Source organism: Boleophthalmus pectinirostris, unplaced genomic scaffold (genome assembly GCF_026225935.1).
Source record: "Boleophthalmus pectinirostris isolate CB_2022bp ecotype Guang Dong unplaced genomic scaffold, ASM2622593v1 HiC_scaffold_6, whole genome shotgun sequence".
NCBI classification, from domain to species: domain Eukaryota; kingdom Metazoa; phylum Chordata; class Actinopteri; order Gobiiformes; family Gobiidae; genus Boleophthalmus; species Boleophthalmus pectinirostris.
The window spans coordinates 17,345,340-17,365,206 of record NW_026571447.1 but is presented as its reverse complement, the minus strand read 5'-3'; the positions used below and the strand labels follow the sequence as shown (position 1 = coordinate 17,365,206).

At 38.8% G+C, this 19,867-nt stretch overlaps 1 protein-coding gene across 1 annotated transcript in view; it reads left to right on the top strand.

Moving 5' to 3' along the window:
* The first annotated feature begins 549 nt into the window (after nucleotides 1–549).
* Nucleotides 550–19,867, top strand: part of stt3b (STT3 oligosaccharyltransferase complex catalytic subunit B) — a 64,616-nt gene continuing 45,298 nt past the window's right edge. Inside the window, exon 1 of the mRNA XM_055163666.1 lies at nucleotides 550–1,126. Within this exon, the coding sequence (XP_055019641.1) occupies nucleotides 825–1,126 (302 nt within the window). The 5' untranslated portion in view covers nucleotides 550–824. The remainder of the gene's footprint in view (nucleotides 1,127–19,867) is intronic.

The following is a 19,867-nucleotide window of genomic DNA, read 5'->3' as shown; positions in this document are numbered from 1 at the left end:
TTGCAAATGCACCTTGGGACAAATTATAGCCTACATTTAAAGCTGCAGTGCCTGTAGTAACATGTGTAATGATCATGTACTTCAGAATAATTTATAGTGTGTAACCTAACCAGAAAGTGCCAATGAAGCATAAAAATAAGAAGAAGAAGACAAAAAAAAAGAACCTCCTTCAAAATATGATTACGATGAGAAAAAATAGTTTAATCCCGATAAAGATCTTAAGATGGCATTACGAGGATGTTTGGTAAGCCTCAACCTACATGTCCTACCCTTGTAACTACTGTACAGGCGATGAGAAATTCATTTATTCTATTGGTTGGTGTGACCCTAGAAGCCCCTGTGTTGTTCACACGCTATACGCTTGCTCCGCCGTCCATCAAGTCCTTCTTTCGCCTTTTACCGACGGTCACGCATCTCTACTCTGATTAGTTGCTTTAGCTGTCAGTCAATTATTTTTGCTTGCCAATTGGTTCCCTCCTGACTTGGCTGTACCTGTCCCGTTGTGAGAGGCTGGCTGCGCTTCCTGATTGGACACTTGTCCCACCCCCTCATCCAGCTCCAAGGAAGGAAGGAGGAACTGCTCGAGTCGCATGTGTCACTTCCAGGCTGAATGCTGCAAAACCGTGCTGCTATGTGATTCTCGGGGATATTTTTCTTATTTTGCGGTCGATGGGACGTACGGTTTGAAAGTTAGCAATCCCATCTGACGTTTTGGAGCGAGAGAAGGGGATTGTGTTGTGTTTGGGGATAGAAGAGGAGAGCTTTTCTTTCCTGTGTGATACCAGATAGCTTCGCTTGCTTGCTGTGCCACGACAGGATTGAATATGGCGGAGCATCACCCGGTTTCTGACAACAAACACAAGTCTTCTTTGAACTCTGGAGGGCCCTCGTACTCGGGCAATGGACGGAGCAACACGGCCGTGGTGGAGAGGGCGAGCAGCGCTTGTAGCAGCAGCAGCAGCGGGCCGTCGGGAGGAGGCGGGCTGTCGGGCGGCCTGTCGCAGCCGGCCGGGTGGCAGTCATTGCTGTCATTCACTATCCTCTTTCTGGCCTGGCTGGCAGGGTTCAGCTCCAGGCTTTTTGCTGTCATCCGCTTTGAGAGCATCATTCACGAGTTTGACCCATGGTAAGTGTTTTTCTTGTGCGTAAAAGCTGCAGCGGTAATGAGAGTGGTCTTGTCACGAATGGCTACTCTCTGCGCCCTAAGGAAGTTTGGTCTTCAAGTGCTTTGTAGCTTGCCAGATGTACTTTCAAATGATTTATAGCCTGAATCTGTGTTATTGTTGCTAAGTGGATTTGCCTCAGGTTTTTGTAGTCGCTTGTTATGTTTTGGCGATTTAAACGTGACCGACTCAAAACTCGGCGCATGTTCAAATAGGCAAAGTCACGGGCTACTCGCCAGAAAGCCGCAGCTACCACCTCTCATTCACTTTTAACTCATTATGAAGTAGCACGTTGTAAATAAAGGGTGGGGGAGGAGGGTGTCAAAGTAGAATAAACGAGGACAATAGTGACAGCTTGTTTTGACGCGCGCGTAAAAGGAACAGCCGAAGTTCAGAGATTGAATGAGATTTAAGCCCTTTGAAAAAAATGTAGCCTAATTTTAAGGTCTATTTTTATGTGCCCTATGTATTTGGTCCTCATCATATTAAATTGTTCCATTACTGCTGCCAGAGTTATTGCCAAATCTGTGGATCAGCTTCCTTGACCTCAACCTTGCACCACTCAACAGAGTAAGCATAGTTCCGACAACCCACTTCTTTCTGTTTCATCCACCTAAATATCACATAGGTGAGATGCACAGTACTATATAATGGCGGGGATAGAAGCATGTTTTGCAGAAATATTGTAAAAAATATTCTCAAAAACACTGCAAGCATGTGTCAAGATTTCTAATTGTCAATGCAGTCCTCCAATTAATAATTATTGTTTTATTCAAGTTGTGTGAATGCTGTTGATTTAGCTCTAATTGCATTTTTTAACCTAGTTTTTATGTTTCTACTTCTATTTTTCTTTTTTCCTTGTTTCTTTAATTTGAATCATCTTGAATCTTAAATGTTGTGCATAGTGACTGTATAAGCGTTAAAAGGTTTCCAGATGACAGCAGCAGTAACAGCAGTTAGATTTAGCTTCAAGATTGTCCTGGGTGGTTTAAGATAAGGACTCAAAGCAATCAGAAGATGGGCCCATGTGTCACCTTTTTATATTTCTATTAGGCTTCCTGTGACTTTTAAGATCGTAACGACAGAAAAACACTTTAGATTAAGTATTTTTTGAGGTGGCTGCTGTTCAAAATTCCCCACGGACCCAAGGATGTCCAAGCTTTGATCAAGCTCAAAGGGACTATTGCTTTGGCCTAAGCCTGCATTGCATCAGTGAAAACATTTAATGATTATTGTGACACCAACAGTGAGGATTAAGCTGCCAGCCCCGTGTCTGTCGTCTGTGAAGAGGGCCACCAGACTGGGACGATTTTGCTTGGCGAGATGTGAAAATGTAACATGGCATGACAAGGACTAAAATCTATTCACACACAGTTTCATGGTTCATCTTATCCTGTGGTGTCAGGCTGGAGACTGTAGGGAAAACAAATTGGAAATGCATCCAGTTGTTGCATGGGCTATAGGTAGATGTCAGATGATGGCCTGTAGTGCATCTTGTAAAGGACACACTGGGAATATTGTTTAGTTTGACATATAGATTTAAAAACAAACACGTGTAGCTACTAGCTGAAAGCGATACAGAACCTTTGCTGTGCTTGTAACTTCTGATACAAACCAGACGTGCAGCTTTTTTCTTCTGTGGACTGTGCCAGGCTTAAAAGAGGTCATGATATAGAAACATCAAAGCTGTCAAACTATAAAGCCCTATGAGGTTTCTGATCACAGCACTGCCCCCTTGTGTCCACCCTACTGACCCTCACTCACATTTACTGTCATGGTCTAAGGCTGTATCTAAAAGTAAGTCCAACGGGCACATCGCTCCACTATTCTGTTCTATGTGATTTCTTATTACTCCTACACAAATATTTAGTGTGAGACACAGCTGTTGGGGTTGACAGCAAAGTGCAGACAGCGAACTTTATCAAGCAGCTTACTTTGGGTAATGATTTTCAGGTTGAGGTAATTAATGATTAAGAGAACCCCACTGCTTTTTACATTACTCATGTTATCGTCGGGTCTCTCTGTAAACTAAAAATTGAAAATGGGAATGAAATACATTCAACATGTATTCCCAGCCTTAAAAATTCATTGTGTGTTTCTTCTACAGTGCAGTCAGATAGGCTAGGTGCAGCACAACCACATTTCATTGCATTATCTATGAAACATTTAGTAAAAATATTTTTATTGCCCTATAATTATCAGCTGCATACCCGATGAACATAGTGTAAAATGGAATGAAATGGCCTAGCAGCGGATGCTCGTGTGATATGACAAGTTGGTGTAAATGAGGCATTACAATTGTATGTTTCCAGAGAATGGACTTCTAAATCTGTACAATTTTCTCTTCTGTCTCTGATCTTATTTTTAGTTTCACAAACCTCAAGGGGTCTCAAGCCATTTTTGTTTTCTGCTACAATAATTACAGTTTCTACACCCCCAAAGCCTCTCAAAATCAGTTTGTTACCAAGCAGTTTCTTTCTTAAAATGTTGACAAAAATATGTCATCATTATAAGTTTGATTAAACATCAGCAAAAACAAACATGGCAACACTTTCTCTAACAAATGCAAATGAAGAAATGTTTTAATTTGCATATTTTTGTCCTTCCCTTCTGTGTCATGAAAACCTTGTTCATTCTAACCCAGTAACCCAAATTATACTACAGAAATGTCCTACACCAAATATATATAAACCAAGCAATCAGCATAAAACTCTCAGATAATTACTACTCCATAAACCATTAATACTTTATGCGTTCCCTAACGATAATATTTTATTCAATGCAACAAATATTCAATGCATTTAAACTGCACATTTTAAAGCAAAACTCTGCCATGTGTTTTGCTGTAAAACCCTGCTTCAGCAACTTTGGAAAATCTTGGCCTCAAGTTACATTGGAACTAATTCACCATAAAATTCACATCATATTTGAAAAATAGTTCCAGCCTGTAATCCCTCTGCTCTGTGTGGATAGAGGCAGCAGTGGTTGAATATGGAGGTGTCTGTCCGTGCATGGCTACAGTGGGCTGATGGGTAATATGCTGTCTCCAGAATGAAGAATGAGCTATGGGGGAGCTAATATGGGAAATTAGAGGTTTTTGGTGATAAATCAGGTAATACAGAACCAGCTCAGAGGCTTGCAAAGAGGTAGAAAGTTCAGTTTCTAGACCCGTCACGATAACTAATTTTGAAATGCAATGTTACTAATATTGCTGAAGTAAATATAGAAGATAAACGATAATATTGAGACCAAACCATAACCAAACCAGAATTATCCCTCAAAAAGTATTCTAAATGTACAATATTGTTAAAAATGTGAGCTCCAGTGTATCTGTAATGAGTCATAGAAGATCATAATTCTACTCTCTACAGCTCAAATCTCATTCGAAACATCATCGAAAAATTCCTGGTAACACAAAGAATACCCATGATAAATACTGACCCCAAAAAATTATCATGACAGGCTGATCAGTTTCTGGAATAAAAGTTCTGGAAACAGTAAATGGGCATATTCAGTGATATCTTTGCCATGGGTTGTGAGTAGATAGTCACTGAACTTTATCTTTCATTCATTCATGGCTGCTGACATGGATTTTTATTGTGAGCTAATTTTCTGCTCTGGTTCTGCCTTAGTGTTGTGTGATGAATATTTTTTATTTCATCTGTTTGTAGAAAAGTTACACTAAAATATGTGTCTTTGAACAGGCATTACACCCACTTCTGTTCAAAAGATACACAGCCTTCTCAACTGCAGAGGAAATGTTAATGTTGAAACAAATCTCAAGCTTTGTGAGCTTCATTTAGAAAGCCTGTCTTCTTAGATCAATCTTTGTCTCGTTCGGTTTCTGAAACAGCTAAATCCTTTTTCACATCTTTCGAGGCTTCTGCTACATGTATTTTTTGTTTTTATTTTTATTTTTTTTATTCAAAGACCCATATTAGGCTATTTTCTGATCCATTTTAAAATGTTGTTTCCTCATCAAAAACATGTCCAGAGTTGTCGGTTCTTTTCATTCACACATGTTAAACACTCAAATCCTCCATATTTAGGCTGAGTTTCTTTCTAAAACAGAAAACACTCTGTTCCTTCTTGTGATGTCATGTGGTAATACAGGAAGTGCTCCACTGTGTGTCATGTGGTAATACAGGTATGCTCCAGTATGTTTTAAACCCCATACACCTTCACTAGAATCATTTTGATGATTTCACCTGACTTCACCTCTACTGATCTAAAGGTAAAAGGTAGCTGTTAACTTCAAAACTACCATTGCATCACATCACAAGGTGGAGCAGAGCATTTTAAGCTTAAACAGACTAATGATAAAGAATGAAACAAAACAGAACTCCAGGTATGTTTTTGAGTAAGCAACAGTATTCTAACATTGCTTAAAGCCCACAAGAGTCAATTTTGAGTAATATATAGGACCTTTGCATTGTGTTTTCTTTGCATTTGCATGGTTAAAGTGGCTCATATGCCAGTCTATATATTTTCCTTAGCTGGTCAGTGTGCTTTTGACCATGTATAGTGCATTCCATTATTACACAAGCTAAATTGCATCTTGGTTGTCTTGACCTTTTTCACAAAGACTGAATAAGAAAGAAGTTCACCTATATTGTGGCAAAGTAAATCAATAGGCACAGGAGCCAGCTTAGTCAATACATTGATTCTCTCCCTTGCTTGTGTTATATGTTCTAGTTAAATGTGCATTGTTGAAATGTATAGCTATAGCTTGACAAAATGCTGTGTTGTTGTAGTGGCCGGGAGCTCTTTGTAGTTGCTATTAGCTGCAGTGAGCCCTGGACACTGGGGTCACAGTGGTTTGTGCTTTTGGGCAGATCTGCAGACACACTCAGCTGGACTCTGAAATGTGACGCTGTAGTGGACCTGACCTGAGCCACTGCCAAATGCCTCCTGTTTCCTATCTCCTACACCCTATCTCCTAGCTTCTACCAGCCTGTCTCTGTGAGAAAGAGCCAACCTGGATCTGAATCGACCTTGGCACACTTTTACTTGGTTGGTAAACTAAAGTGCTTAATTTGTCAAGGTTTGCTGAGGGCTACAGGTCTAACCCATGTTCGTATATATATATATTTTTTTGGTCAAAACATACCACATTTTTTCAAGTAAACAACTTTTTCGAGTCTTCATAGGGGCTGATCAAAAATGACTTTATTAGTGCCTTGAACTTTCTGTTTAGACCCTTGGGTGAGATTGCATTTAAGATGGTTTAGTTTTATTTAATAAAATCAAGCAGTTCTTATGTGTCCTTTGATGAAACCATAATGTATGTACAGTAAAAACACTGGAACGTCTATAGTGCACACATTACTCCGCACCACCACTGTACTGTAACCACACAGCACAGGACTACAGTACACTGCAAGCATGTCACTCTGGTTATAGCAACAAGGGTTTAGTTTGAAACATGCATTTTGTAACTTTTCTGGTAAAGGATCTGTGAAATGCTTTTCTCCATGAAGATGTTATTGTTTTGTCTGGAATGGTATGGTATTAAACCTTTCCATCTTCATGGAGACCAAAGCAGACTAAGTTACAGGTCAGATCTGTGGAGAGGCTATAAAACTATAAAACCACCTGTAATTTAATAAATGTAAGGCAGAGCTATTTAATGTCATACTGCGGAACATTCCAGGAAGAGCAATGACAAATCCAAAAAACAAGCAGATCATGGACCCCCACCACCAGAAAAGTTAAACAATGCACCTTTGTGTTGTGTCTGATTTGGCCAACTCAAAATTCTCATTCTGGTGGTGCTATGCATATAGACAGAAACTTTCTCCTTTACTTTCTGCTGCACTTTCTGTAGTATAAATCTTGCTGTAGTTGATCTTAATTCGTGTCATTAGTTCAGCCTCTCCTTGTTTTGTTCTAAGACACTTTGATCTGCTATAAGAGTGTGAAACCTAATTGCCTTATCGCAAACTCTTAATTATAAACAACACACTTTGAAAGTTTCACCTTGAATTTCCTTGCTCTAATTTAATCCCATTTATGTCTCTGAGTCAGCAGCAGTTTTTTGGCAGTTGAAGTTGAAAAATGTGTCACTAATTCTCTTATTGACTAAGGTAATTATGCAGCAAAAGGACAATGAACAACATTTATTTACTTTAAAAAACAATTTTATTGTGACATTACGGTGTCTTCTAATCTTGCCCGAAGACTGCAGCTTTGTACTATAGAGGGGTAAGGTCAGTGATGAATCAGTGACATGTGTGGTCCATCTGTATCAAAATAAACATGGATACTATGGATGAGGAAAAAGAAAGAAATGTATAATGTCACAGGGGACTGAAAAACATCGTGGATTACTGTGGTTTCAATGAGCAAAGCTAAACTATGACGAAGTTCAGCGTTTTTAAGTTTTTACCAGTGAGCTCCATTCGTTTCACATGCCCCACAAAAAAAACAAATCTGAGTGCATGATCATGTTTGGTACTGGTTCGAGATGCGGCAGAGGTCGTGGAGATCGGCCTGATATCCCTCTCTTTAGAAATACAGAGAGAGGTCATTCTGGATTTTCCAGGGAAACCAGAGCACATGCTCCTCCTCTCATCCTCTTCCTCCCGCACACGCTGCTCGTTTTGCATTTTCACACAACATTTACACCCAAAACCATAAATACTTCTTATGAATACTCACTTGCACACAAGCACCCACAGCATAAAATCCATACAGACTGTGAACAGTAAAATATTTTTACTTTGATACAACCTCCAGGAATGGCCTTAAAATGTGTCACTTGTGTCCTCACCTTTTATTTTTTTTCAAAATGTTACATTAATAAATAACCATATTGACTATTGATAATAAAACTGTATTAACCGAATATTTTGTAATATGCCAGCAAAACCACTAAGGCAATCCTGTAATTGAACTATAAGGTGTACCGGTGTGCTCATGTTAAAGTCTTAAAGGTTGTATAGAGGATTTTCCAAGGAACGAGAAATCCAGCGAATGTTTGTCCTTTTTCAAATGTTGCGCATGCGTGAAACCACCCCCCCTCCCCCACAGCTCCCTACGTAGAAACGCCTCCTCCCTCCTCCTCCTTACGCCAGAAACAGGTTTGTTTCTAGAAAACAAGTACTCATCGCTGCACATGACTTGTAAACAACTAACTACAGTGTTGGTTAGGCAAGGCGGAGAAGTAATGAGCGGGGGGGGAGGGGGTGCGCGGACATTTCGTGCGCGGAAAAGTAGTGAGGAGCAGCGAGAAGAGCGAAACGGGAGCGAGGAGAGGAGAGGGGAAGAGGGAGGAGCGCGGAGATTCCGTGCGCGGAGAAGTAGTGAGGAGCAGGGAGAAGAATGAAACGGGGAGCGGGGAGAGGAGCAGGAAAGGGGTGCAGAGAAGGGGTGTGCAGAGATTTAGTGCAAATGAAGCTACTACTACAACATGCAGCTGCAAGCGGACTCTTTCTTTGCATTGAAAATTACGTTTTCAGACATAGGATATCACATTCGTGGCTTGAAAAACGTTTGTGTAGCTCTTGGAAATAAAGTACGTTTTCATAATAAGCAGAAGTGACCTGTCCAGGAGTAATTTGGCGACCAATGCGTCAGTCTTGACCTTAGTGTCAGCTTAGTGTGGCTTCGCTGCTTTTCCCCTTGTCTTCTTCTTTCAGCAACCTCAAAAACTGACTTTATTTTGCGGCTAACTGCTCCTGGATTCTTGTCTGCCATTGCAACAAACTTTGTGCGAACTGCGAGGAAGATATAGGTCAAAAAAGCAGCTAAGAACTGTTACGTTGGTGGAGTAAACAGCGTCTGTGCGTCTGTGGACTGCGTGACAGGCGTACGTAAACCACGTAATGGCAGCGCACAGGCAGGTCAGTTACTCCTACTAGAAACGTAGGGAGTTTGATTGACAGCCTGTCAGCTAACAGATAATGAGGCAGTGTCGTTATCTATTGGCAAATGTTTAGCTGGCCCCACCACGTCCAGAGTTGATGAATTTTTATTCTTTTTTTTTTTGGTCATCATAATTACAAGGCTACTGCATCTCTATAATGCTATCATTGACAATTTGAAACAAAAAAAAAACTCCATACAACCTTTAAATCTACTTGAATGAAGAAGGGGCAGATGACCCAAAACCAAAGCCAAATATTTATGTTTATTATTGCCCCCAGTTCCAAGTAAGCCTGTAGTGCAGTACAGTGACAACTGTAATCTTTGTGAAAAGCTAATTATTACAGCAATTTTCGTTTCAGTGGAAATGCCCAGACTACTGCCAGGTTAGTCTTTAGCTCCTGTAACATGGATCAGCCCTGTGCCTGCCCTCCTGTGGGACATGCCTGGAAAATCCCAGAAGCAACCCTAAACTGGCCAAAACTTTAAAACCATGTTGGTTATATAAGCTAGTCAAATTTACCACAAGGAGGTTTTTGTCTGTTATTTTTTTAATAGCGTATAAAAATGCAATATTTAATGAGACCTGCTCTAAGCCTTTTTCAGATCTGACTCTCTGTAGAAGTATGTTTTCATCAGGTCAAAGGCATTTTTTTTTTTTTTAAAGTAAAAACGTTGTCTTTTTAAAATGTGTGTGTTTTGCATTCTGTCTCTCAATTATTATTAAACTGTAACTCACTCTGGAAGCTGTCACCTCTTATCTCATCACATCTACGTGCCATATTCACCAATGTCAGTGCAACCCTGTTTGGCCACTTTCTCCCCTCAGAAGTTTTGGAAGACACAAACATTCCTTTTTCTGTTAACTTAAATTGATAATTGAATTCTACCCAAGACTTTTGAAGCATGTCTGTTTCTCCACTGAGGAAATCGCTCCACTGATTACATGTGGTACATCCCAATGTTCAGTTTACATAATACTTAATCTAGTCTTTCATAATGCAGCAGCCAGTGGTGGTACTAAACTTGACTACTGTAACTCTCTTTAGTCCAAGTCTGATCATTTTATTCACTAAATTCTGTTCAGTTAAAAAAGGCTTAGCATTTTTGCCAAGAAATCACTGTCACCACAATAGCAGACAGAGAGCGAGAGAAAGCATTGTCAGTGTAAATGTAGTCTTTTTTTTTCGTTGCAAAATAAGATGATTCCATATAAGCACTGCAGAATTATTTCAAGAAGTTTTTGCAGCTTAAAGGACTTTACTAAAGTCTTTCTGAATTTTGCTAAACTATCTAAGTAGAGAACCCTTCATCATCCCTGATATTTTCCTTCCCAATAGTAAAAACACCAAGCAGTGCATATTTCATCATCTGTAACTTTGGATTTCATGTACTAAAAAGATGCAGGAGTTGCATCTGATCTGCAGTTTGATATTTTGACCATAGTTTGTCTTGAAAGTAACTACGATTTCTTTCTCTAGTTTATCGGCCTCTATCTGTGCACCGTGTACTCACAGAAACGGAAACCTTATCACGAAGTGTGTGTGTGTGACATTATCGCCTTTCCCCTGGTACTTTTTCATCTGCAGCACAAATCCCTGTTGAAGAATATGCCTGTAGTGTTTTAAGTGATTTTTATAATGTGTTGCAATACAACACAGTGGGATGGCGACCCCGAGGCCAGATCACCATGTCCCAAAAAGCAATTACAGGAGTTTACTCAATCTGACAAAGCGAAATGATGAAACTGGACTGCAACCATCCCCTGCTGTTTTCTTTTTAGCCTGATTTATGATCTTTGAGTTTGGCTGCTTTGTTTTGTCTTTCTTATTGCTATTTTGAAGATACTGCTGTCTTGCATCAAAATATCACAGGGTCTGTGTCAATGTTGACATTTTAATATATTTTTAGAAATTTACAAATGTAATGACAATTTAAATACAGCATGCAATATACAAGAGTCAGTATTAACATAATATTACTCTTTTAATTATTACCCAAAACCGCACAGCTTGTGTTACATAGGTCAAATTTAAATATTTGAATATGAAGTTAATATTAAAAACAAAAAAATGCATAATTTTATTCCATAAACAGGGAATTCAAGCAAACCTGGACATAAATTTAATATTTTATGAAGCAGATGACAGTGCCATTGTGAGTCTTCCACACAGACATGGACCTCTCATCCTCTACTATTATTAAAACAAAGCTCTTCTCCCAATGGCGTGACATGAATGGTCTCATTTTAAATATAAAGAAGACTCAGGAAATTGTCTTTGAAATGCGGAACACTGGGGACCAGAGTCTGTCATTATAGGTGGTACCTGGGATCCACATGGACTGTGCCATTTGACTGCTGTGAGTTTGACTGAGTTTGTCTAAGGAGCTGAGGCTGTTTATGAGGTGGGCACCAACATCCTGTTTGTGTTCCCCTGAGCCACACTGGAAAGCCATATCAGATATGGTGCGTTTTATCAGGCCAACTGAGAAACAAAGCTCGCCTGCATCCACAATATGGCCATGAAAATATTCTCACTTATAGAATGCAAATCCATATAGGACATTTATGCAGATGCCCAACATGAGGCTGTCTAGAAGCAGCACAACTGACCGAAACTTCCCTTCTTCAAAGAATATGTTCTGCTGCCATCAGGGAGGAAGCTGAGAGTGCCTCAAAGCATAAGCTCTGTCATCCCAGCAACATTGTCCCTTGCACAACACATTAGCACTGTACTTTGAGCACCGTACAGCCTGCACTTTATACTCTTGTCTGCTGCTGTGCTCCTGTTGAACGTCTACTTTGTCTTCGGCTTTAATGTTTTGTCTCCAGTAAACATGAAGCACTCTATCCTAAGAAATTTCCTACCAAATTTCTCTTCTATTAAGTAGCTAATTTTGCACATTTAAGGCCAAAATTAATGAAATGCATACAAAGCCATGTTCGATGACAAATCTCCTTCTAAACACTGGTGATATAGCACGTGAGATTCTTTTGGTAAACTGAAAACCCATGACCAAGCCATAACTTTAATGATTTAAAATAGTGCCACATATAATGAGGACACTAATTGATGTCACAGATTGATTCTGTACTATACCGGGCCTCTTCTTTATTTAGTGCAAACGACACCTGGGGCAGTGCAGTGTTTATAGTTGTGTGTAGTTTACTTTCAGCATCTTGTCTTTTCTAATTGCTTTTCACGCCCTTTGGCTCTAGTCTTTCCTTTACATTGTGCTGCTCCGACTGATTGACAAAGTGATTGGAGGAAAGTTTTCTGTGGTTGTTGAGGGAGATAAAGTCTCATGATGACCTCATTCTGTATGCAGTATCCTACATATCTAGATCCTTGCCTTTTTGGATCGATGTACTTGAAAAGCCCATGCTAAGATATACAAGTGGAGAACACATGAAAGTCGATGTTTTTTCATAGCGAATTATCAGTGCATTTATGTGCTATAATTCGTTCATTGCATGCAGAAATATGCTAATCAGCTGATGTACAGCATTAACTGAAGAATTTTTATTGAAGAAAATAGGCTTATGTTCTCCCCCACTTCTCTTGTTTCTCTCTCAAATGCAGATGTTTTGTTTTATATTAGCACAGTTTACAAAAAAGAGTATTGAAAACTAAAAACTGTATTGGCCTTATTGCATTTCCGCCCACTTTTCCCTCTAAATGCTACTAAACCGCACGACTGTTGTGGTGACATTTGCAGTTAAAGGGCCCATATTGCGCTGTTTCCTGATCGATCAAGACAGACATACTTGGAGTTGTGTTTTGTTTCATTCACACATGTTTAGCACACAAACCATGAATATTTAGGCTGACTGAAAACACTACGTTCCACCTTGTGCTGCCATGTGGTAATACAGAAAGTGTGCCACTGTGTTTTTAAACTTCACTAGAATCATTTGGATTTCAGACCTGGAATTGCCAATCTCTGCTGAACCAAAGTTAAAATGTAGCTGCTAAAATTACCGCTTCATGACATCACAAGGTGGAACAGAGCATTTTGAGCTTTTGGGGTGTAGATAGACTAATAATAAAGGGTTACTCAAACATGAATGAAACACAACTCCGGGTATGATTTTGATGAGGTAACATTATAACATGGCTTAAAGCTCACAAGAGTCAAATGTGTGTATTATAGGACCCTGTCTCTCTGAGACTTCAAAACTGCTTTCTACTCAACATAGAACTTATTTTCTGTCAAGATCAGCAGCCCCATGCAAAATTATACACCCCAAATGACAATGGCGACGCCCACGGCAACTTTCGAAATAAGGTGAATATTCCGCTCCATGACAGTGCAGCCTTGATTCCCGCATGCTTCTCCCTTACAATTTTCCTGTAAAATGGATCCAGTGGTGTTTAACAGACTTGGACGTTCTTTCCCTGCATTATCTGACCTCTGAGGTGTTGTATCAGGAGGCAGGAGCAGTAGTTGTGACACTTTATAGTTTATAGCACTCTTGTTTACCACCCACTCTCCCTCTATTGTGCTGTGTGCTCTGTCAGCTCTTAATTGGCCCCTCTTTAGGCTGCCTCTGTGTGTGGAGGTGAGCTGGTCCAACCTTGCTGTTCAAAAAAAATCCTCCAGCTGGAAGTGAACACCAAGACCTTTACAGAGCAGGTTTGACTTTTCAGTACTGAGGAAATGGGTTTGTGCTTAAAACAGTCAGTGCTGTTAGTAGTTTCTAATGGGAATGTCTAAATGTATGGTTTTACTTACTCCTAAGCATGTCCAATATCTAATCCATAGAGTAATGCTACAAGAGTGATTCATTAAAGGTGCATTTTGTAACTTTTCAGATATAGAGTCATATTTATTCATATTCATTAGAGCCCGACCGATATGGATTTTGTTGTGGCTGATATGAAACTGATATAATGGGAGTTGGAGCTGCCAATAGCTGATATATTTAGTGATGTAAAAATTCACTGTAAATCTTGAATTGTTTAAAAAACTTAGGTTTGGCTCTAGTGGATTCTAAATTGGGTTTATTTAGGCAACATTTATTGTTATTCTGACTCTTTACGTCATATTTACATACAGTAGATTGGCCTAATGGCATTTTTGCATCACATTCTAGCTACTAGTGATGGGTATTCCAGTTTTTTTTTTTTTGAGAACCGGCTCTTTTGGCTTGGCTCACTAAAGCAGCTGGCTCTTTCGGCTCCCAAGCGACTCTTGAGATTGTTTTGTTGCAAGCAGGTCTAAACCAAAACTGAACCAGGACTGAAAAAGGACTAAACCAGGACTAAAACTGATTTAAACCATGTGTAAAACAGGACTAAACCAGAACTGAAGCAGGACTGAGTGTCGGGACTCGGGCTCTCCCTCACTCCAGCCCAAGATTAGATCTGGTTTATTCATTTTATGCTGAACTGCAGCCAAATATGCACTTTTTTTTTTTTCTTTGCACACGCAGATATCTGAAAGTTTCGTTTTCAGCTGCAGCTGCTGTCAAACTACTGGTCTACAAGCGGCTTGAAGAGAAAAAGTGAGCAAAAAAAGAAAACACGGCTCCCAATAAGAAACATGCTCCCGTTGTTCGCTTCAAAGAGCCGACTCTAAGAGCCGCTTCGATCGCGACTGACCCATAACTCCATAACTCCTAGCTAGTAAAGAAACTACAGCTATTAATTAGTAATAGCAGTAATTAGTAATTAATTATATGCACAAATGTGGATCATTCACACGTCTATTCACAGCTCATTTACATATCAATCATAGCAAATAAACGGCCAATATAGTCACTTTACAATATGCCAATAGAAAACAGCCTGTTTATGTGTTGGAGCTACAGCAGCTAATCACTAATAACAAATAGCCAAAACTAGCTTCAAAGTCGATGTATTTCCAACACTCACCGCTCACACAGGCTCCTCCTCACATCACAAGTCTGCACTAATAAAAGTCCTTTTAATCCAGACTCAAACCGATTGTCCGTAAAAAGAATATAATCTCAGTGTTGCGCACCGCTGCGGGTGTAAACAATAGCACGTGAGTGAAGTGACGGGTCGGGCTCTAATATTCATATATTTATTGCTTAAACCTTGAGGGGAAAAAAAGCATCTTTATTGTAAGCGGAGTCACCTTTCCACAGATCTGACCTGTAATTTGGCTTTATGTCTGTGGAACATTCTATACAAAGCAATCACTAGGCCTGATCAATATGGATTTTTAAAAATTCAATATGATGGCGATAAAACAGACTTTAAAAATGCCAACAGCTGGTATAACAATCGATATATATTTAGTGATGTAAAAATTCACTGTAAGTCTATAAATGATTATAAACTTAAGTTTGGTTCTATTAGATTTTAAGTTGGGTTTATCTAGGCTAAATTTACTGTAATCTTGCCTCTTTACAGTCATATTTTAAGACAATAAGTAGACCTAATGACATTTTTGAAACCAAAATAAGTAAACTAGCACTTAGTCTTTAGTGTTTATCATAAATGTGTGTATCAATGCGTGTTCAGTAACATGTGTACAGCCACTATAGTCACTTTACAATAGGCCAATGTAAGCGAAACTGGGCTGTTTGTGTGGTATCTTACAGCAGATAATCGCTAAACAAAGAGAAAGAACGAAAAGTAGCTTCAAAACCTTTAAACACATCTGCAACTCTCGCAGCTCAGACAGGCACCTCTTAGATCACAAATAATGTCATTTTAATCCTGACTCAAAACGATTTTCCGTAAAAATAACATAATCCTGCATGTTGCCAGCAGCTCAGTGTGTGTGTCCTTTATGGGTCTGTCCTGTCTCTACTCTGCACTTGCACTTTTATTTATTTGGGGTCTAGCAATAACATCTCCATGGCGATATAAGCAGGTGATGGACCCTTCACCAGAAAAGTTACACATTGCACCTTTAATGCATTTTTTTTATATCATGTCTTTGAACTCCATAGTGTATTGCCACCCACCCATATTACAAATTTTACTCTCAGAAAGGACCTGCAAAGCTACCATACCATAAGCACTTTAATTGTTTATGATGAATTAGAATTTGACCAGCTCCATCTTACTATTTTTAAAACAATCTTTACAAGTAGTCACAAGCAGCGCAATTAAATGGCTTTATGTAATTGTATTTTGGCATCAGCAATCAGCAATCCTATACCCACACTGGGGGTGGGCGATATCTTGATATTTTAAATATATTGAGATATTTTTTAAACAAGATATGGCTTTTGACATATCTTATATATCAATACAATGCTTATATTCAGTTCTGATTTCGCCGCATCACTTGTTTGCCTTCTCTGTGTACACGCCCCTGACTCCATGATTTTGCTCGCTTGTGTCTCATTCACTCCTCACTACCGCCGTGAATGCCAAAAGTTGGTACAGTGAAAAGCTTCTAGCACCACAAACCTTTTCCACACAGCACATCCTCTGTCACAGAGAGAACACTCATATTCCACTGAGTCGTGTCCTTTAGTCTGAAAGAAACTGAACCGCATCAGCAGCACAAGGAGCGTCTGTTTATGCAAATGAGCCATGCGCTTTTAAGTTTTGTTTCTGTAAAAAGTAAACACATGTGTGCAAAACTGCATTAAACAAAATTATAATCTCAGATGAACTGATGTGTCTCTAGAGTCGTTATGCTTTATATGTTGTAAAGTTTAGTAATGTAAAGTTTATTTATGCAGAAGATTTTAATTAATAATCTGCTGCAGTGTAACTTATACAGTAGTGTTTGGAAATATTTGGTTTGATCTGCACAGTGGCTTGTGGGATACCTCACAGCTCCTTACTGCTGAATAGGAACATGGATCTGTTAAAATAAGGAACCTCCCTAGGTTCCTCTGCTAAAGGAGCTCATGGTTATCGTACGGTTAACAGAGTTATTGCAAAGATGACCTTGAGTTGAGTTGTTTTATTTATGAATGAAAAGAAGACAATATGTATTATATCTTTTATTTTACAGTTAAATTATTATTTATGTAATTAGGGATTTTTTTTGTAGCACTTGCTCCTATATGAACAGCCTACCTCTTGCACGTCAATAAAAAAGACCTTGTGGAATTTGACGTATTTATTTTTGCAGTAGTTTTAGGGGATTTTCCTGTAGAGATATCGAGATATATATCATATATCAAGTAGAGCCCGACTGATATGGATTTTGTTGTGGCCGATATGAAACCGATATAATGGGCGTTGGAGCTGCCGATAGCCGATATAATCGCCAATATATTTAGTGATTTAAAAATTCACTGTAAATCTTGAATTGTTTAAAAAACTTAGGTTTGGCTCTAGTGGATTTTAAATTGGGTTTATTTAGGCAACATTTATTGTTATTCTGCGTCTTTACGTCATATTTACAGACAGTAGGTTGACTTAATGGCATTTTTGCATCACATTCTAGCTACTAGTGATGGGTATTCCAGTTCTTTTTTAGAGAACTGGTCCTTTTGGCTTGAGTCACTAAAAGCAGCTGGCTCTTTTGGGTCCCAAGCAGCTCTTCAGATTGTTTTGTTGCAAGCAGGACTAAACTAGAACTGAACCAGGGCTGAAAAAGGACTAAACCAGGACTAAAACGGATCTAACCCATGTGTAAAACAGGACTAAACCAAAACTGAACCAGGACTGAGTATCGGGACTCGGTCTCTATGTCTCTCCCTCTCAAGCCCAAGATTAGTCCTGGTTTATTTTATGCTGAACTACAGCCAAACATGCACGTTTTTCTATCCTATGCATAGGCATAATTCTGAAAGTTTCGTTTTCAGCCGCTGCCGCTGTCAAACTACCACGAGTCTGCACGTGGGGTAAAGAGAAAAAAAGTGAGAGAAAGAGAAAACATGGCTCCCAATAAAGAGCCGGCTCTAAGAGCCATTTCGTTCGCTACCAACCCATCACTACTAGCTTGTAAAGAAACTACCACGATTAGCCTTTAGCCGTAAATACGTGCGCGCCGTGGTAATTAATTATATGCGCAAGTATCATCATTCACACATCTATTCACAGCTCATTTACATATCAATGCAGGTCCAGTAACAAATATACGGCCAATATAATCACTTTACAATAGACCAATAGAAGAGAAAACAGCCTCTTTATGTGTGGGAGCTACAGCAGCTAATAGCTAACTAATGAGAAAAAACAAAACTAGCTTCAAATTCGACATATTTCCAACACTCACCGCTCATACAGGCTCCTCCTCACATCTACTAATAAAAGTCCTTTTAATCCAGACTCAAACCGATTGTCTGTAAAAAGAAAATAATCTCAGTGTTTGGATTTGTGTCTGCAAGTGTAAACAACCGCACGTGAGTGACGTGACTCTGGGGGTGTGTCAGAGACAGTACTTACACACACAGACAAATGACTCCGCAGATAAATACTGATGCAGAGCCACATATTAGGACATTTATCTGTCTGTAAATTGGATTAAATTAACATAATGTAGAGAGTCTAAGCTTTATAACGAGGTATAACATGCCCACGGGAAATATTGGCCCATATCAGCAAACATATAGCCGATATGCCTCCAGGTGCTCATATCAGCCGATAATATCAGCCAACCGATATATCGGTCGGGCTCTAATATCAAGATATATTTTTTTGCTCCATATTGCCCAGCCCTAACCCACACACACAAGTTGTGGATTTGAGTTTTTTTTTTTTGCACATCTCAAGAACAACTATCTAAAGAGTGCTTTTGTGGACTATGGCTGAATCTTTTGCATTATAAAACTCAATTAAGATGCGACAGTGTTTTATAGATAAACATACAAACCATATCACCACCGGACACTGATAGATAAGAAGTAATTGGATAGGTCTTTAATTCGAATGCACTGGGACTATTTCCAACCATAAACGTCTAAGATTATATTTGAGCTGTTAAGACATCTTAATTAACTGCATAACGCACAAATAAAGCCTCCCTAGCTATATCTCGACATCAGTGTAATAATGCGGCTTAAAAATGCAGCTTCGTCCTTATTCCATGTTTTTGCTTCAGATCTTTACAGTGATGTTTATATGGATTTGTATCATCTTTAATTGAGTCCACATCAGACTGTTGAATCCAAATGTTGGAATAATGTGGATATGATCAAAGATTCAGTCAGAAAAGATCTTTTTATGTAAATATGTTTTTACAAATGATGATATGACTGTAGCTCATCTCGTTTCAAATGAGAAGTTTGTTGCATATTTTCTTTACATCTTAGAAAGGAAAACAATTGAAATGTAAACAGTTCTCAATATATTTACATGCACAGAGAAATCTGAGTGCGCTAAACAAACGAATGCTTGTCTTTTCTAGGCCTATCACAATAATTACTATATCAACTTATCATTCAATACATGAATACTGGAACAATATTTTTGGGGGTTAATATTTATCGTGGATTTTTTTTTTTAGCACTAGTGAGCAAGAGTTGTTGTTGTTATTTTTCTGTGCTACAATAAGAATAAATACAATTTTTGACCCATTCTAGTTACCAGAATGAAACACTTTAGTAGGTATTTTGTATTTTTTCAGTTTGTGTTTCTTATCAATATTGAAAAATTTTGAACTATAATTAGAATATTTTTTTGTTGGGATAATACTGCTTTAGGGTTATAGTATTGGTGGCAGAAGTTAGTTTCCATATTGTTATGTATCATCTATATTTACTTAAAGGTGCACTCACTACTCTCCATGGAAATGTTAATACTTTGATTTAAATTGTCCAGAGTTAAGTTCTCAAAAATATCTTAAACATCTATTCTGCTGTGAGTGGGACGTCGCTTTACAAATGTAACCTGTAATTCATAAGTTGATGGTCATAATGCATCGGTTTTCTATCGCACTTTTCTGGACACTCA